We start from the raw sequence: 19824 nt of genomic DNA on the forward strand, positions 1-19824 counted from the left end.
CACAAGGTTGCCTGCCTTTCGGTATTCTACATGATATATTTCGGAGAGTTTGATCAAGAACTGTTTGATCTATTTCCCCCTCTCCTTTTTAACACGCTTTTATTAGCTTCACCTGTATGTATGTTTTTATGTATGTTTGTAACCGACTGCTTTGAGCTTGATTTTGTCCCATTTTGAACGGTCAGATTTCTTTAAACTTTGTAGACATGTCGAGGACCGATGATATTTAGGTACACGCTTTTTAAGATATTATCAAAATAATAATCACTCTACTCATATCTGTCAATAAAATATTTATAACTATTGACACCATGCACCCCACGCTTTTTTTACAATAAAATATATTTTTTTTATTCACACTATTATTAATTTATATTTATTGAAATATTTACACTATTCTTAATTTAAATTTATCAAAATTTATTTTCTATTATTTAGTTCGGTTTTCTATAAAAAGCGTGTTTTTTAGTTTTTTTTAAACTACATATATTATTTATTACCATTGAAGCGCGAGGCACCGAAAGGATCTGTACCCCTAAATGGTTGATAAATAAATAGTAAATAAATAAATATATTACGACAATACACACCTCTCCATCTAGCCCCAAAGTAAGCGTAGCTTGTGTTATGGGTGCTAAGATAACAGATGTTTTTTTTAAATGTAAAATATACATAAATACTTATAAAATACATATAAGCACCCAGCACTGAAAAACATTCATGTTCATCACGCAAACATTTTCTAGTTGTGGGAATCGAACCCACGGCCTTGAACTCAGAAAGCAGGGTCGCTGCTCACTGCACCAATGGGCTGTCAAACCGAGCGTCAAATGATATACCATTGACGCGTAGGTACGAAACGCTTTGCATTGTTGTTTCTGATTCGCAACGTTAAGATCTGGAACGCCCTTCCAGCTTCCATTTTCTCCAGTTCCTATAATATGAGTACCTTCAAATCAAGATTGAATAGGCATCCTCTAGTCAAACGTACTCCACTTTAGGCTGCATTGTCACCTACGATCAGATGTGACTGCAGTCAGGCGCTCGTCTGTATGTACATTAAAAAAAGGATTTTATGAGTCCAATTGTTTGCTAGAATGTTAGAATGTTATTAAGTCAGTGAGTTAGTTAATGTTTTACACCAAATTTTCAGATTGCCGTAATCTGTTTATTTTCTGTAATTTCGTCTTAATTATAGCAATGAACAAATCCTGGTTTTATACCAGGAACGCTACGAGGAAAATATAATGGTTTATTTGGATAATTCGATTCTATTTAAATAGTGGGTGAAAATTGTTTACACTTTTTACTGATTTACACTGTTTGTTTTCTGTCGGTGTGTAGTCTATATTAAAGCTATAATCATCCTAGTTGTGTACCGGGAAAAACACTATGAGGAAAATGATGTGGTTTATGGTTTTTATTCGTTTTGTAAAGTGGGTGAAGATTGTTTATTGTTTTTTCAACTGGTTGAATTAGGGCGATCTATTTAATTATTAATCCGAAGTAGTCTGTACATTGGACTTTGAAATGTGGACTTTATTATGTGGTAAATGTTAATGGTGCATGCAGCGTCGTGTCATATTTACCAATTTATCTTGGTCTCCGAATTACATTTCCTTTAACGCGTAGTAGGTATAAACTTTCGGCAATCTATGTCTGATTAGTCGTAAGTCTAAGTCAAAGTCAATTTCTTTATTCAAATAGGCACAAAGGTGGCACTTTTGATGCGTACATTACATGTAAAATACGACATAGAAGTGAGTTGATGGCGATAACTAAATTCGTCAACTTAAAACTAAAGCTACGAGGGTTCTAAACGCGCCCTGGTCTAAGAAGAAGCCCACAACAAACTTAGCCGGTTGTAATTTATTTGTTATCACCATCTCACATCTTCTTTTAAAATTATAAAGAGTAGTGTAGTAGATCAAGTTATGAAACAGTTGGCCGCGGAAGTAATACCACCATGCTTATTTCTGCTGCCAAGTATCATTGCTGTCTTTCTATTTGAAGGTCGTAGTTTCCGGCGTAATTATATAAAAAATAATCTTAACTTGCTATACTCCGCGAAAAACAGGAGAATCTGTAAGGTGTAATTTATAATTTCTTCAAACTTTATACTCCACAGCAAGCAGATCAAATTCAAATTCAAAATGTATTTATTTCATATTGCAAAGATCTACGGCAAGTTACCCTCGGTTTCGGACCGAAACGTGCGTAGACGGAGAGAGCTGTGCGCATAGCGCAGTGGGTAGGAGCTGGACTCCACTTTCGGGGGGCCGAGTTCGAATCTCAGCACGCACCTCTAAGTTTTCTAAGTTATGTGCGTTTTAAGTAATCAAAAATATCACTTGCTTCGACGGTGAAGGAAAACATCGTGAGGAAACCTTCATGCCTGAGAGTGCTATATAATTTTCTCAACGGTATGTGGAGTCCACCAATCCGCACTGGGCCAGCGGGATGGACAACGACCTTATATATATACCCTTATATATATCCCCTTCTCATTGTGGGAGGATACCTGTGCCCTGTAGTGGGTCGGAAATGGGTCCATATGATGATGAGAAAGATAGATGGAATTATAGATTACACCATACAGAGTCTCCTGCTTTTTGCGGAGTATAGCAAATGAACCTAAATTTTCATGATATATCATGGAATTCCGGAAAGTAACGCCTGCTTTTAACCAGTACTTACATGAGTTGATGGACATAGGACGCGTTACGAACGGCAGATCTTATTACATTTGTACATTGGGTATCATATATGGTGACTTTAAGGGATTATAACGGAGAACGGGTAGCAGTTCTCTTTGTCACGCTACTACGTAGCTATTGATGAATATTTTAATGAAATGCGATAGTATGCCTTTTTTTTGGGGTGGTGGAAAAGTTTTATTGCTACCTCCGACCCTTGGGAAGAATTTTATTCTGTATTGCATATTTTTAGTACTTTTCATTTTGATGTTGTACCTTTATTTGACCTATATCATATTACTCACATCCTGGGGTAGCTGGAAGAGATCTCTTATAGAGATAAGCTTTCCTTTGTAAACTTCTTGTATCATATGTTCTAATTCACATTTTATACATAATACACAAATAATAAAAAAATAATTTCGTACATAAATAATAAATAAATAAATAAAATAAATAATGCTGGGAAGAATTCCTACGGGAATTCCTGTTTAGGAAACCTTTTGTTAAAATTGAGTTTTGCTTACTTGTATTATGTAGACGGCCGATTGGCCCAGTGGGCAGCGTCCCTGCTTTCTGAGTCCAAGGCTGTGGGTTCAGTTCCCACAACTGGAAAATGTTCGTGTAATGAATAACACAAGCTACGCTTTGGGGCTTAAAGGCGATGTGTGTACTGTCGTAGTATATTTATTTATTATTGACACCATCCCCCTAATGATATGAAATTAAACGTACACGTACGTAGTTATTCTCCTAACTTTTTATCGTTTCACTCTCTACTGCAAGGACGTATTGGTGTTCGAACTTTATACTTTGTCCAAAACGGTAAAAGCTTCACGCTTTGTTACAGAATGGGTTAAGTCATGTAGAAAATACTTAAAAAAAAAGGAATGATCTATCGTGGGTACCGGCAAAGCATAATTGGAAAAAAATGTACTTCGATGCCCATGCTTTGTCCATCACTTTTGACTTTGACACCGCCCGGAGTGTGCAAGCACCATTTTGTTTTCATTTAAGATTATTTCATTGACCTGCTCGCTCGTATGTAACGAGAAACTTTGCTTTGGAGAGTTTAGGAATACCGCCTTGTTGGAATTACCTTTAAGAAAAAGGAAGTAAAAAATGTATCAAAGGTTTTAAAAATTGTTTGGCCAAGTACTCACTCATATCTTACAACGCTCTTCCGGTACAGTATAATAATGTCGGGGTGTTGATGAAGTTACCCCGCTATGTGTTTTCTTTTGCAAGTTATTAAATTGCTTAATCGAAACATCTCGAGAAAACCTGCATGCCTGAAAGTTCTTCATAATGTTCTCAAAGGTGTCTGGAGTCCATCAGTGCGCACTGAGCCAACGTGGTGGACTACGGCTTTGACCGGGCTACGGAGGAGACCCGTGCTCTGTAGTTGGCCGGTAGTACTTGGTATAATGATGATGATGAAATTGCTTAAAACTTCGAAAGCTAGCACGCAGCTAGAGTTCAAACTTTGTCCCGGTCGGTCTATGTAAAGCCAGACGCTTAACCTCTAAGCTGTTTAGTTTCATTTAAAGAGAAATTTATAATAGAGTTTTGTATCGAGTAATTTCTTCGTTTACGGCAAGTGCATGTCAATATTTTCGATTGCCCTTTATTAACTTAGATATAATATAAGATTTAAGTTAATTTAAAATTGCAGGCTGAAATTCCGCCAATAGATATCGCAGTGTGACCTTATCCAAGCCCTAATAGCAACAGATTGAATGTATGCAAATGCAAATTGACTCTACCAACCCGACGACGGATCTAAAGTATCTCGATCTAATATAGCCAGATACGTGTGTATCTGTAGTGTATGTATGTCTACATACGCTGTGGAATGTGCCCCATACGTGTACAGCTATATGTGCGCACATACATACAGACGAATCGTAAATAGATTGAATGGATATGTACCTACATAGTTTTTGCCTACATGTATGTTTATTTTGCAGCATCGCGGCACACAAAGCTTAGTCAGTAGGCAGTGGATCATCGGTGTGTGTGCCAGGGCATCGTATGTAATGTAAACATTGTGGTCAGGAGGAATGCATTTAGACAGTAGGTGCTTGAGGATATTATCATGAGCGGTGATAACGTGGCGACTCCGCGCGCCTCAGTCAGCGACGCGGGTTCGCGTGGAACGGTCGCGTGTAAAGTCTGTGTCGGCCGCGTGACGTGCGGAGCTGTGTTCGCGCTCGCGTACGCGCCGCATTCCATCGTGGGGGCCCTTCGCCGCCATTGGCCGATCCCGCGTGACGTCACCCTCGTAATGAGGTATTCAACATGGCCGTGTAGCTAGTTCGCGAGTGTGCTTCGTTATTCGTTTGAATGGATTTAATCAGTGAAATATGCCAAGGAGACGAAACGGTGAGATACCCTTGCCCGACGGATGGGATTATGCGAGGGACTTTGATGGAAAACTGTATTTCATCGACCATAACAGTAGAAAAACGACGTGGATCGACCCGCGAGACAGGTAAGTTTCCCGAGGAGAAGTGTTAACCCGTAAGAGCCCCATGTCAAAACTTCACATTCCAATGCAATTTACAGTGTTTTCTGATTGAATTTACGAACTGTGGACTGTGTGTTTGAAAGTGCATGTTTCATTCCGCCATAAGATCGTGAAGCGAAAAGTAAACATGATTCTAAAATAGAATAATTCGTGAAAAACAAACTGTTCTAGCAGCGAAGCTGTCGCTATCTATCGGAAGGAATGCGCAACCGGCTCGATTTCACACGACATTCCACAATTGACTAACAACAAATGACCTAAACACAAATTATGGTTATCATTTTGTTATCCTCCGGAATTCGATTTGTGCTCAAGTGTCTCGATTTGGTCTCTGGGTCTGATAATTCGGTGAGCGGCGATAGAACGCGACTAATGAGGCCACGGAACTGGTTCACAGCAATGTTAGGCGTTGAACTGGCGCAGAAATAATTCGATGAAGCGTTTGTACCATGAATGTACTGTTGGCTGGATGGTGCGGCCGACACTCTGCTGTGTCGTAAGGTGCGCGTGTGTACGTACACCCCGATGCGTGGAGAGTGCGGTGGGAGTCGGAATGCAATGCATAGGCAAGTTGTGCGGTGTGAATGACAGGCCGTAGAATGCGGCCCGGGCCTGCGGCTATGGTCGCGCCTTTCTAAAGCGGCGCACGGCCCCTCCCCGCACACCGCACCACCGCTCTACCATCGCACCACCTCATCCAAGTGCAGGTGCTCCACAACACATCCTTATTAAATACCGATCATGTCTAGCTGTATCTACTTACCATAGTTGAAGCGCCACCTGCATCATTCTTTAAAAAGTCGACCTTACAATCCACCTGCGGTAAAAAATGCTCACATGTCACCGTTAAATTGCAATGATGAATTTACAAATAAATTGTAAATGACCATACTGGCACATGCATTGTGTTTGTTGAATGGTGAACGAAAAAAAACCGATGTTACGGTACTTGCATTCCAGCAAAAGCATTCGTATTCAATGAGCCTTTAAAATTCACAAGTAGGTGTAATTGAAAATAATAGCCACCTACTTAACATAAATGAGACATGATTCCAAATCCAAAATCGTAAAGAAAAAAGTTCAGTTAACCTAAGACGGTTTTAAGAGATCGTTATGATTTTATGCCCACCGAAATGCGATTAGGAACGTATAATTTTATATTCCTACCAAATTGGTGTACCCATAAGCATAAAACAGCATGACTGACATGCATGATTTTACGACTGTAGATTAAATTGATTAATCCTAAGAAGACACATTCAGAAGATCTGGTTCCAGTGCATTGACGCCACAATAAAAATGGCCGCTGACACAGGAAATATAAAGTTGGTTTTTTATTAAACCTTTTTGGCAAACTGCATTCCGTTCTCGCTACAATACAAGGCCCTAAATTCACACTTTGGATAACAATCTAAAACAAAAAAGAGTCTTATTAAAAAGGGTAATTTGATTTAAAGTCCTTCAGAGCGATGTCCCGAAGGGATGCAACTTGGGAGTGGGACACACTGTTCCTTATAATCATCGAAATAATAAAAAAAATAACCTCGGAATGGGATTCAGCCGATGTTGTTTTGTTGCTAACATGCACTGTGAAACGCACACAATAAACCAAGCGACTAAACCAATTTATTAACGCTAAAAATAACTCCGGTATGTCTCCAGCGCATTTAATGATATAAAGCTTTGAAGGGAACCTCAACAGTAAAATGCTGATTAAGAAAGTAATTAAATACTGCGAATCGAATCTAAGGAAGAGGAATGAAATGTAATTATTTAGTTCCTTTTAGGTTTGATTCGACATAATAACTACAATTCTTTCAAATCAAATTATGGAACAAAAGATAATACTTAAGGAATGTATTTGGAAGTTATGATGGCTATTGTGGGATTTCAAATAATGTCACTGAACAGTGGCCTGCATAGAGGATATGCAAAGGGTATGAAGATGATATAAAATGAAGAAAATCTAGTTTTTTATAACTGGTACTGGACATTTCTTCATTTTATATCATCTGCGCCGCCACTGGCACTAAAGATTAAATAAGTAGTTGTTATTCAAGCAAACAACGATACAGTTCCTGCTACTTACCTAATTGATATTATAGTAAACAATTATTAATGCGACTATAATGAGCCGTGTACAGAGATTGGATGCTAAGACAGGCCTGTTACGTTGTGATACAAAAACTAGCATTCTATAGCCACGCATTTAAAATTGAGGAAAAACTGTTCATTGTCTTGTTAAGCTAGGAAACTGGTAACAATGATACAACTTAAACATCTACTGGGAATTCATACGTGCTGTTTGCGGTATATTACTTTAATTATATCACTTGAATGCATTTTCACTCTGTACTTTGTTCAGCTCGCATGCCATCGTCGAGGTAATGCATAATTCTATGGTACGAGTGAAATTCGCATTGAATACCTATGCGTATTCCCTTAGGTACATGTTATAATATGTGGGAATCGCAGTGATACCTGACAACATTGGAATGCGTCAATACAAATTTGCATGCCTCATGGGCAGTAAGATTTGCTTATTTAATATTTATTGCGAATCCTCTTGGGCTTTAGTCCAATGTAATGGGTGTTATGTGCGCATAAGTTGTCGATTTTGCAAGCGGGTCTGATTCACATTTTATTAGTAATATTGGTCGTGTAATGTAGCCTCTTCCAAGATTGTGTAATCCAAGTATGTGTAAAGCATCTTGTGGGTACTTCCCACGCACTACGGGCGCCTTCAACCGTGTCGCAGAAGGGGCTGGGCATTTTGCTGCGTTTCTTGACTCTAATGGAATGGGAGCCCCATCGCTTTGTAACTTAACATTCTCACTTCGTGATTGTTTCATCAGGGCCTGTGTTTAAGTAATTAACATACCGATTAAGTTGGTCGAACAGAAATTACTCATAGAATAAGTCGGTATTGTTGGCAACTAGTATCTAGAAAATACGAGCGAAGTATGATCGAGGTAGGTAATTATTGGTGTACAGGGCGCGGCGATCGGACGCGATACTGCGCGTACAGCATTGTTTACTCTACGCATACCTCGGAGATAAAGATGTCCTTGGTGGTTTTTTGCTCCGATGCTCATCGAATACGCTACTATATCTGCCGAAATATTTTAATAATGTATTATGATAATTAATGCTCATAACTGATCGTTGAAATCTAACATGATTCGATTAAGTCTTGGGTAAAACATTCTTTGGCGAATCAGATTTAGTTACATATAATCGTTTGCTAGAATTAGGGTAGTTGGTAATTAATAGTAGGTACTCTAATTCTAAATTTATAAATGCGTCCTATATAATGCTTTGCTAACTACGAACATTAACTGAATAAAAGGGGATTAGGAACTAATGATGATCGATAACTATTAGAGATATACTAACTAACTAATACACAACGACCTTTCGTTTAAGTTTGCATGTAAACGATGTTACGCATATTTTAAAAACTATGCATATCAATACGATAAATGCAACGTTACTCCAGTTTCTAATCGAAAATAACATTCCTCTCTTATCTATTTGCCGTCACATGGATTGTTCTTTAAACTCATCCGTTTCAAACTTTTTCATTCGTATGGCTCATTGGGATTATTTGTTCCATTAAACTGTGTCTATAAAAGAAAACCCATATATATATATACGTGTTTAGCAAGCTGACGTGTGGGTGTCGAGACGGAATTTTTGCATATTTCTATGCTAGGAGTTTCACCTGTACAAGGAGACAACATGAATTTAAGACGCGATAGATGAGGCCATAAAACTTATTTACCTAATTTGCATAAGCTTATAATTGTAGAGGCCGGCAAACTTGGTCAAATGAAGAATGTTGCCCATACTCGTTTTTTCATCGATTTTGAATGTTTCGTATTTAATTTGATTATAATCTTTACAGGAATATATATTAAGCTTGATTTAGTGTGAAACTATTTAAGGAGGTCCAACAAAATTAAACTAATTTGTGCAGTCGTGTTGAAACACTATTTTTTGATTGGAAAGCAATTAACGGGGTACATAATTAGTAAAATGTTTAAATGTGAATACACTCTGAGAATATCAGTATAGAATACCTTGGAAGACGGATCTTATCGTTTTAATTATGTTTTACTATAATAAGATTTTAAAGTTTGGTCTTCTCATGCAAATGTTTTGATAAGAATTGTTAAGTTTAAATCTTGGAAATAGAATGATAAAAGTAAATCAAACACTCCATTTTATCGTTACAGATAACGTTCCACTTACTTTAGTTTAAAATTCCAAAGATACAAATGAAGCAGGAGCCCCGCTATACGCCAATTTAATTCTAATCCTTGATTTTGAATAAATCATAGACGCGTTCGAACGTGGGCGAAATATGCGACCATAACTAGGTAACATTCTAATGTATACCATTCCATAATAGAACTTGGTATTTGAGAATGTAGTGTTAAATTGTGTAGGTAAGTAGGTACGAGAATTGTAATCGTTTCGGAATGCCACCTGTACGATAAGATGATAGCAAAGTTCTATTTCACAAAAACAACAGCTGTTTTAAATGTAAAATACTTTGAATATTTGTATTTAAATGTTAATTAACGGATGTTAGTATTGATCACAAATTTTATTCCGTTACATAAGTCTGTTATGTAATACCGTTTATGATCTTTTTGCAGGAACATAGCATTAGTACGATAATAAAACTTGTTATATATTGTTTGTGACACCGATATGTTTCGCATTGATTCACATGAGGTAAAAATACTTTAGGAATGTAACTCAATCCGGAACGGCTTGCGACATGATCTGATTATAAAAGCCGAATTGTTAAGCTTTTGCACGAAATGTTATGTCCAACGGTCACAAACAATGGAGCCGAGGAATTTCGTACCTTAACAAACATCACCTCATTCATTCGATGTAGTGTTATCAAGTCTTTGGACTATGTTTAAGTACACCTTCCGCTCAATAACACTGCTCTAATAACATTGCCACATGAATGGACTTATGCCAAACCCAATGTTTAACTTTCTATTGCTGAGAAAGTATCATTTGTGGGCTATAGTGGATAAACATCAATATGAACTATTAGAGGTATTTGTGTTTGGCGCTAGAGTTTTGAAAGGCGCCATGTTATGCCGCTGTAATATTGTATGATTGATTGCTTATCTTTTCACTTATATTCAAAGAATATATCTTAGATACTACGAATGACGTCGATGACTTGACAATACTTCTTGAAATTACTTGTTTAATGTTTGGATTAATTTGAGACGTAAAAAAGTCAATGCTACTAATAACTTGGCACCCGAAGTTAATCCCAAATCTTTCGATCAAAGATTAAATTAGATATTTTCATATTATTCCGTATTATAAGATAAGGAGCTTTACTCATCTTTTTCTGGAATCTGAAAATTTACATTGGATGGGTTATTAATTTTGGGTATTAGTGATAATCGATCAAAAACATTCAAAGAAAGTTAAAGAAAAGGTATATCATTGCGTATTTCTAACTTGGAACACTTAACACAGTTACATAGATATTAGCACTTCGTCAACGCTAAGTTACCGTACCTAAGTTTTTTGTGCGAGCACTTTGGAACGCATTCCATTTTTTATATTGCAAAGATTTGTTTTTGTTATGCAAAACCGCTGGTTTTAGTAAACATTTGAAAGAAAAAAATACTTAGTAACAACTACATTTTGAACCAGTACGGCGTAAGCCCAACGGAATTTGTGTTTTGTCGCTTTTATAATTTAGCACTAAGCAGTATATTATAATCTACAGAGAATTTAATGCCACCATTATTTTAGTTGGTTTCTCGTACTTATTGTTTATCTCATTCTTTATCTTGAAAATGATCAAAACCCAACATGTCAATCGATGATCTTCTTTTTTCACGTCTCGTATCTTCTACACTTAAAATATTCTTCCTTTCGTGAAAGTGTGAACTAGAGAAAAATAAGAATACAACACTTTATTATATGTGATCTTTTCAGACCAGTTTGAAACTATCATTGATTATCTTACTTTTTTTAAAAGAATATTGTAGAATGATTTACAACCAATATTTTGTTTCTATTCAATATACCTTAGATGAGTCCTATATTTTAACGTCACAGTTAATTTCATGGTTCGTCAATCTAGCGTTCTATCTATTCGAGGCTTATTCGGTTATTATATATCATTTAGCTCGGCCTGCTTTAACTTATTCACTTGGAATCTGTGAAGTCTTCTGCACTTGCTCCGTTTTTATAATCTCTCTATAAATTGCTTTCAATTATAGACACTCCAGGAACTTGATTGTCGCTTTTAGGGTCTTCGCTTCTGGTTTGTACAGTTATTCTAGACTTTGGAGTTATCAAATGTTTATTGTATTTGTGATGGTCATGATATCGTGCGCGTCGGCCGCCGGCGTGACAAAGTCGGCTGGTATGCATCGTGATTCAGACTGAAACCTTATATTCAATGCATGTTTATGTAATCCACTACCAGTCTGTCCGTCACTTTTGCCGATACCCAACAGCATCAAATGAAATACTAACTCAATTAATTGGCTATGTTACACAATGGTTTTAATTCTTAGCTAAAATAATTCCAATTATAAAAATATCAAAACCTATTTCAATGTAAGTTGATACTCTGTATATCTGTCTGTGTTGAAACATTTTACTATTAGAAGCTTGATGTGTAAAAAATTATACTAGATATTAAATACACTATTGCACTGATTGAGTGTTTGATTTGGTGTTGTATGTTGAATACATTTTCCGCCCTGCAACTTTAAAGAAATTTCTTGCAGTAAGCTTGAATGAATATGGCCAACTTTCTGAACTTAAGTGTCTTCTGTATGTCTATAAATTTAGCATGCTATTTCTTCTTTGGAATTTGATCTTAGAAAAATTTAGTTCACAAAAAAATTATCGAAACCGGTAACAAAAATATAGGATAATACCCAAAAAAACAAGCACGGTGCCTTGGACAGCCTGTTTTTTTTTTTTTTTGAAAGACGGGTAGTTAAATGAAATTGTATGGTAGCAGATTCTAAAATATGTTATTCGAATTGAATCCTTGAGCCCCGAGCAGAGCCTGAGACCTTGGTTCACTGACGTGACGTGCGTTTTAACGCCACACATTTCTGTTCACACTTGGCTTTGGAATGTCGATTGTCAATGATCAAATAACGCGTGACGTCATAGTTTTATATTAGCGGCCTGCAAACCAGCATTATTCACATATATTTTTAAAAACAGTACTCCAATGGTCCAATTCTTGGGGATAAATTTGGTGATCGGTCATGATGTAAGGCGTTAAGAATGTTTGTGGCCGAGCTTAATTTAACTCACGATTCGGTTCAGTTACAATTTTTGTACCCAATTATAGGATCATCCGGCGAACAGGCTACGTCGAAACGATTGCAGTGTTTAATTTGATTCTATCTGTACCAACAGTTTGTGTCAGCGATTTGGAATGCAGAAGGAAATCACGTTGACCTCTAACACGCTTCCTTTTTTGGACCGGAAAGTATGTGATATTCCTGTCCCTGAGAGCATTGTTTAGCGTACAGAATACATACGACGTTTAATAAGTCTATGGAATATATACTCGTAGCTTAGCTAATCTTTAATGGGTAATATTCTAGATGTGCTGTTAGTTTTCAAAAAGTTTCCGTGAATAATAAGATTTCTGCTTATTTGCTCGTTAAAAACCACTGTACTCGTGCTTGGTGCCTAAAATAGCAATGAAAGTGACAGACATACATATTTGAAGATAAATGTTATATTTTAAAACGCTTAACCGATGAACATCAATACAAAAGTTAGACACGATTTCATATTAGGTATATCATTGATAGAAGTTATTAAACCATATTTAAAAGGATTGCTAAGAACAGAAAATCTTTCTCATAATGACCGTCAAACTATGATCTTAGCTTTGAACTCGATAAAAAGACAACGGTGATAAACTATTTAAATGATACAAAGGTTTAAAATGATTTCTTAGCAAAAAACCGTGATGGAAAAGTTAAAATGGGTTTTTCCTGAAATCAAACGGAATGTGCATTAAGCCAGCTATGCGGATTAAAATATTTCCCGGGCGATATTAATAGAATTTAAGTAGGTGTGCGTGTGTCCGTCTGTCGGTTGGTCGGTATGTGTGAGACAGCGTGGCACCGCCTCCCGACCAGACGTGATCCGAGTTTCGTTGTAATCCAGGATTTGGTAATCCGTGTTTTGAAATACCTTATTTTTGGAGAAAAATAATGGCGACAACGCCCACCGGTGTAGTTAATACGATTTTACGCAAGATTTGCAGAATTCATTATCTATTTAGATTATTTTACGATTCGGAAATAATTTCTTGATTAGCTAATAGGTAATCGGCTGTTGTACTAAGTGGTGACGGAAGAATTATTTCATATGTCGCAATAATCCGCCAGAGTTCGTGCTAGCCGAAAGCCTGTCGATAATAACACATTATTGAAGGAAGTAATCCAAATATCAGATTTTTGAGCAATAGGCCTGATGGCAGTAATAAAGAATGGCTAAAATATTGAATATATCTAATGATATATTGATAAATGTATTATAGAAACCGAATATTTATTTTTATTCGAAGTAAGATTCGTATTTATTTTCAATAAATAAAACTGCAAATGTGACCCACCATAGCAGTTTAAACTACTAATTAAAAATGATGACGTCCCTTCTATATAAACAAATTTTTTTACTCAACTTGAACTTCGAAAATCTCTGCGTTTATCAAGTATTTTGGGATTTCAAGTTATCAATTGCTAAGTTTTTTGTTATCTATACCAAAATCAATATTCATTAACAAGGGAACCAGGAATTACTAAAGCTCTAATTTGCTTATGACGTTACGACTACGGACATAACACCCGGCGAGCGTTTTCGCGGGAAATAGTTTTTTTAAATGTAATTCATAAACAAACCCTTTAATTTCCTTCTTGCCTGATTGGTAAATATTATTATGAATATGAATAATCTGTTTGGTGTGGAGTATAAGGATTGAAGAAATTATAAATTACACTAAACAGATTCTTTCAGATGCTTTTCGTGGAGTATAGCAAATTAAGCTTATTTTTAATTATAAATATTATTATTGTTCTAAAAGTTACTAGCATCAAAGTATTTAAGAATTAAATAACGCTTGAGTTAGTATAGAGTCATGAATATGTAAGGATATCGTGATTATTTAAATATTCTACCGTTTATTCCTCGGAAGAAGTGTGCTGCAATCTGCGAGTAATTCATAAAATATCAAGGAATGCTTATTGAAACAGTCCAAAGCGGGTAGCATGTTTCGTTTCTATTTGCAGATTGTGGCAGTACGTTGGCCTTCTGTCGCGTTATTTTCTGAAGTCCAAACGTTAAAAGACTTTCTAAAGCCTATAAGCAAGTTGACGGGTTTTGCGATTCACCATATCTTAACGCATTATAAATCATCTTGTTATCCCATTGGAAATATGGTTCGAAAATCAGTTATATTGCTAAAGTAAATCAAGCTTTTCCTTCAACTAGCTGCTATTTCTAAGTTGTGGATATACTACAGAAGGTTCTATGATTTTAATCATCATCATCATCATTTCAACCAATTGACATCCACTGTTGGACATAGGTCTTTTGTAGGGAGCTACACAATCCACGGTTCTGGGCTGCTTGCCTCCAGAGGCTCGTCTGATGCCATATATCCACCTCGTTCGGGGCCGACGTACGCTGCGTTTACGGGTGCGGAGTTGCCATTCCAGTACCTTAAGACTCCAACGTCCATCGGTTGTCGGAGCCATTGCCACTTCAGCTTCACGACTCGCTGAGCTATGTCGGTAACTCTATTTCTTCTACTGAACTCCTTATTTCTGATTTTAACGTAGAGATACACCAATTTTTTTGGCAGGTGGCTATATTTTCTTTTCGTACAACAACAATACAAGGGACAATACATAAATTTGGAAAAAAATTACGGTTCTTATCTGTTTTTTTTTTATTGGTAGTTTATGGTAAGAACAAAATGTAAAATGAATATTGTAAAATGTAAAATTATGAAAAAACTAATTAAAAGCGGCAGGGTATGTTCTTGAACATAAAGTACCTTCCATAATCACATAATATAGACAGTTGCATCCATAAGAAAGCGATTTCTTTTCGGAATAAAAGTTTTTTTATTACCTCACTTTATTAAAAATTTGTAATTTAACTGTTTTGTATCAAAACTTTCGTTTGCATTGCAAGAACCAATGAGAGGATGTAAAATGTCATTATGTTACATAACGTTTTCCATACAACGGTAGTGTTTGGTTAATGGTCTTTCAAAATATGCCCCTCTTGGCTCTTCGAAATCATTTGTGTACTGTGTACGCGCGTGGGTGTGTGTGTGTGTAGGTTTGCTTGTGTGCGATCAGGGATTCCGTGACACGGGTCACCGTTTCCAAGAACGCGCCTCGTCTTGATGTCCCGCTGACAGGACTGGTTTTGCCGTTCCACCACGACACGGCAACATTGTAAAACGTTTCTGTCGCGCTCGCACTTGCGCGTTTTAATACACCTATCTCCCTCACTGTGGAATGGATGCGCATACGCACGCGCCCTCTATCCCGTCGGGCCGATAAGAACGATCTGTAATGTAATGGACGCTGTATTCGGTAGCCATACGGAAGGAGTTACGAATTTCCATTGAAGATTTGCCGGGTATTACACCCGTGGGCCCCAGTATTGTATGAAATTTTCGAATAGAAATGGAAAGTTATTTACGTAGTATGGATTTTTTTTTATAAAATTACATGAATTTTATTTCAAAGAAAGGTTATTAACTCATGGTTAGGACTCCTCGACACTTACCTTTATCTTTTTGGAGTTATGTGCGTTCTAAGCCGATAAATAGCAAATCCATAAAAAAACAGGAAACGGTGTAGGAAAATATCGAGAAAAAACATGCATTCCAGAGAGATCTCCATAACGTTTTTAACGTGTGTGTAGTCTACCATTCGCATTTGGGTTGCGTGGTGGACAAAGGCCTATACCCTTCTCTTCCCTTAAGACATGTCCTCTGATTTGATTAAAACTTTATGAGGTGTTTGTTTGGCCACAGTTTACCTACTTCCGTTGAGATGAACAAATGTTGCTGATTTGAAATAAAATGTTGACCGAATATACTTGGTTCATTTGTCTAAAGTGTACAAAATAGTTGAGGTCGCATTACTTAGTGTGATGGGTGATTTATTTTCACAGCCTATTAAGTTGAGATTTTGAGACTTTCCTTTGACTCAGTGTTAAAACGAGAAAAACTCGTTAAAACTGATTCTTAAGCCTGCAAAGTATTTCATACTTCTACAGCCAGCTACAGTATAAACTATCGTGTATAGTTTATATATGTGTTTATCAAAACCGTTACCCCTATATTCGTAAACGTGGCATAATGTAGGAATAATTTTTAGAACAAATTTAGAAAGAATCTTTGAATTTTTAATAGCTGTGTAATATTTTGTTCCAATTTAACTGACAGCACCTTTCGAGAAGCGTGAAAAAACACTGCATAACACTTCCGGCGTTATGCCAAGGTTTATTAATAAGGCCCTTACGGTATCATCATCGTATAACTGATGCACGTTACAACTTACAGCGTGGTTCAGTCGAGACTTTAACATCGAGCAGCGGCGCCCGTGAACCACGCCCTTCGCCCGCTGTGAGCTCCCGGGCACCGGACTAGTGATAGGACAAGGCTGTTTTACTCGACTACTTTGACAAATTTACTAGACTAGACACTGGAGTACCTATTATAATTAACTAGCGACCCGCCCCGGGTTCACACGGGTGCAATGTAAATATTAATGTAGTTTGAAGTGTTATTAATAGAATTCCGTAGTACATTGATTTTATCTATCTCGTAAGGTTTAGGCAGCGTTGCAAAGGAAGCGCACTAAAATATGTTTGCTTCGATATAACAATTGAAATCTTGATTGAAATCTTTGGACTTCTCTGCGTAATATATATATCAACTCTATCAACTTCTGAAAGAAATTAGTAGAGCGACTTTGTTTTGTACTATGCAAAGGTCATCCTTGTAACGTCCCACCCTTTCACCTCTCTCATAAGAGATAGATCGACAGCTAATGTTGTCTTCAAGGCATGGGGGCTTATTTATTTATTTTTACTCTTATTTGCACACTACTAGTTAAAAAAATAGAACGAGAATAAAAAAAAACACATACAGAAGCAGTATACAAAATACTGGCAGTTGAAAGAAAATCCTAATACCTAACAATTGGGCCTGACCCGAGAATCGAATCCAAAATATCGTAATCTTGATGAACATGCTAACCACTAGACCAATATACAGGTTAATATTATGTACTACAATGAATAATAACTTCCTGTGTGTAAATGGTGACATAAATATGGACTGGACTGGTTTTCTTGATATTTTAACATCTGTTTGGACACTATTAAACTTACTTATGATAATAAATTTGGTTAAAAGTATATTGGTTGTTAAAGTTTAAAATTTGACCTACAACATTTAAAAATTAGATAGTTCTGTTATCATAAATTTCACGGTAACTTATATTGTATTGATCTAATTAATTTCTAAATAATTTGTCTTGACATTACATAAATTCTTTGTCTGCTAGACTTTTATGTCTGTTTTATCGCTTATTTTGATTAATAACGAAGCACAACACTGTTCATCTAGGTACAGTAAAAGTCCAATGGCAGCTATACTGATCATTTTTGACTTGCTTGCTATGTATAACATAAATCTGTAGTCTGTACATATCTCTTTTTGTAGCACGACATTTGTTGTTCGAAGACTCATTTGTTGTTTTGGTTTAGGCATAATATATTTACGCTGGACCGCCTGTTTGACGTCAACTTTCCTTCGGAATGTTTTTGTTAGTGGAATAACCGCTACCTTTCGGTTCAAAGGGGTAGGTAAGGTAACATAAATTTGTATACTTATAATGAACTTTACGACACAAAATTTCGGGTAACATCGAACGAGAATTTGGCTACGTAAATTTTACTCGATTACGAAAAAATGTCGACATTTCACATCACTATAATAACGCAGCTATAATTAATTGCTCTTGCCATTATCTGCACCTAGCTAAACCACATACTTGTGGTACGAGAACGCCCTTTAATTTATCGTAGTGCCTTCAGCTTTCTATACCAGAAATTGCCTATTTGTTTTAGCTGCATAAAGAGTTTTATGCCCACAGATTATCATCATACTTCCACTGTATGTATTTGAAGTTATATGCCATTTTGTAGCGAATTAAGCATTGTGTGTTTGTTAGTTTATTTGTCCTTTATTCATGCTCTAACTAAGCAACTTAACAGCTTTTGGCACAGAGTTAGTTGTAAAGGCGTAGAGTATAATGGGCTAATCTTTATCCCGGGAAACTGTCCCCACGGGATTTGTAAAAAAAAACCGTTACAAACGCAGTTGAGGTATGTGGGCAACAGCTATGTGCCCACTCATGGGCACTGGTTTGGCATGAGGGTTAAAGATGTAAACCCACCACGCTGTTCCAAAGCAGTTCAGCGAACTTAAACGATAAAAAAAAAAACTAGAAGCCTGAAGTTTTTACATCAATATGATGCTGCAGTCTTTAGTATCAGGTATAAGTTTAAACTTCGTACCTTAAGCCATCTCTGAGAAATATACGGTGGTGATAAACGAGCGGACCGAAAGACAGGCAACGGAGTTATCCTACAAGGGTTCCGTTATTTTTGGGAACACTAAAACATACAACCTCTTCAGCTTTCTTATAAACCTTTTGACGACCTCTCTGGCGCAACGGTGACAGCTATGAATTTAAGCAGGAGGTCGCAGGTTCGATTCCCGGCAGGGGCAAATTTTGAATTTATAATTTCTGAATTTTCTCTGGCATCTAGTGGGAGGCTTTGGCCGTGGCTAGTTACCAACCTACCGACAAAGACGTGCCGCTAAGCGATTTAGTGTACCATACTACACACTACTAACAGTAGTAAGTACACCATACTAACAGGTTAGCCCGCTACCATCTTAGACTGCATCATCACTTGTAGCCAGGTGTGATTGCAGTTAAAGGATAACTTGTACTTAGTAAAATTAAAAAAATATATATAAACCCTAAATATGTTGGTGTATGAAAACTTTTGTGATTTCTTCATTTTTCTAAGCGTTTAGCGACTTACCTTAGAAGTCAGCACTGCATATTTCTCTCATACAGAACCCAGCGGCTGAAAGTATGAACTTATTGATAGTAAAAAGTTACATAAAACTGTAAGATTAAACATAATCTTCAAATTGCTACAAATTGACTTACCGAGTTCTCGATATAACTATCCAGGTGAATCCAGTGTAATATAACAACCGAAACTCGAAATAATAATGGGCCCCAGTTATTGGGGTTTAATGATAGTAATGGGAGCAGTTTTAATAGATCCCTCCTTGCATTCGTGGGAAGTAATCACGCTTGACCTATGGGAAAGGTTTTGTGTTCTTAGAACTGGAGAGCTCTGATTGGTGGCTTCTTTTGTATACTCCAGATAAATTAGCCTTAGTAATTTCTAGAAGTAGTTTCATTGGGGGAAATGAAGTGGAAA

General features: G+C 36.7%; 1 protein-coding gene across 1 annotated transcript in view; it reads left to right on the forward strand.

Moving 5' to 3' along the window:
• The first annotated feature begins 4838 nt into the window (after positions 1 to 4838).
• Positions 4839 to 19824, forward strand: part of LOC120624896 (protein kibra) — a 103998-nt gene continuing 89012 nt past the window's right edge. The window contains exon 1 of the mRNA XM_039891665.1: positions 4839 to 5190. Within this exon, the coding sequence (XP_039747599.1) occupies positions 5063 to 5190 (128 nt within the window). The 5' untranslated portion in view covers positions 4839 to 5062. The remainder of the gene's footprint in view (positions 5191 to 19824) is intronic.

This window comes from Pararge aegeria, chromosome 7, assembly GCF_905163445.1.
Source record: "Pararge aegeria chromosome 7, ilParAegt1.1, whole genome shotgun sequence".
NCBI classification, from domain to species: domain Eukaryota; kingdom Metazoa; phylum Arthropoda; class Insecta; order Lepidoptera; family Nymphalidae; genus Pararge; species Pararge aegeria.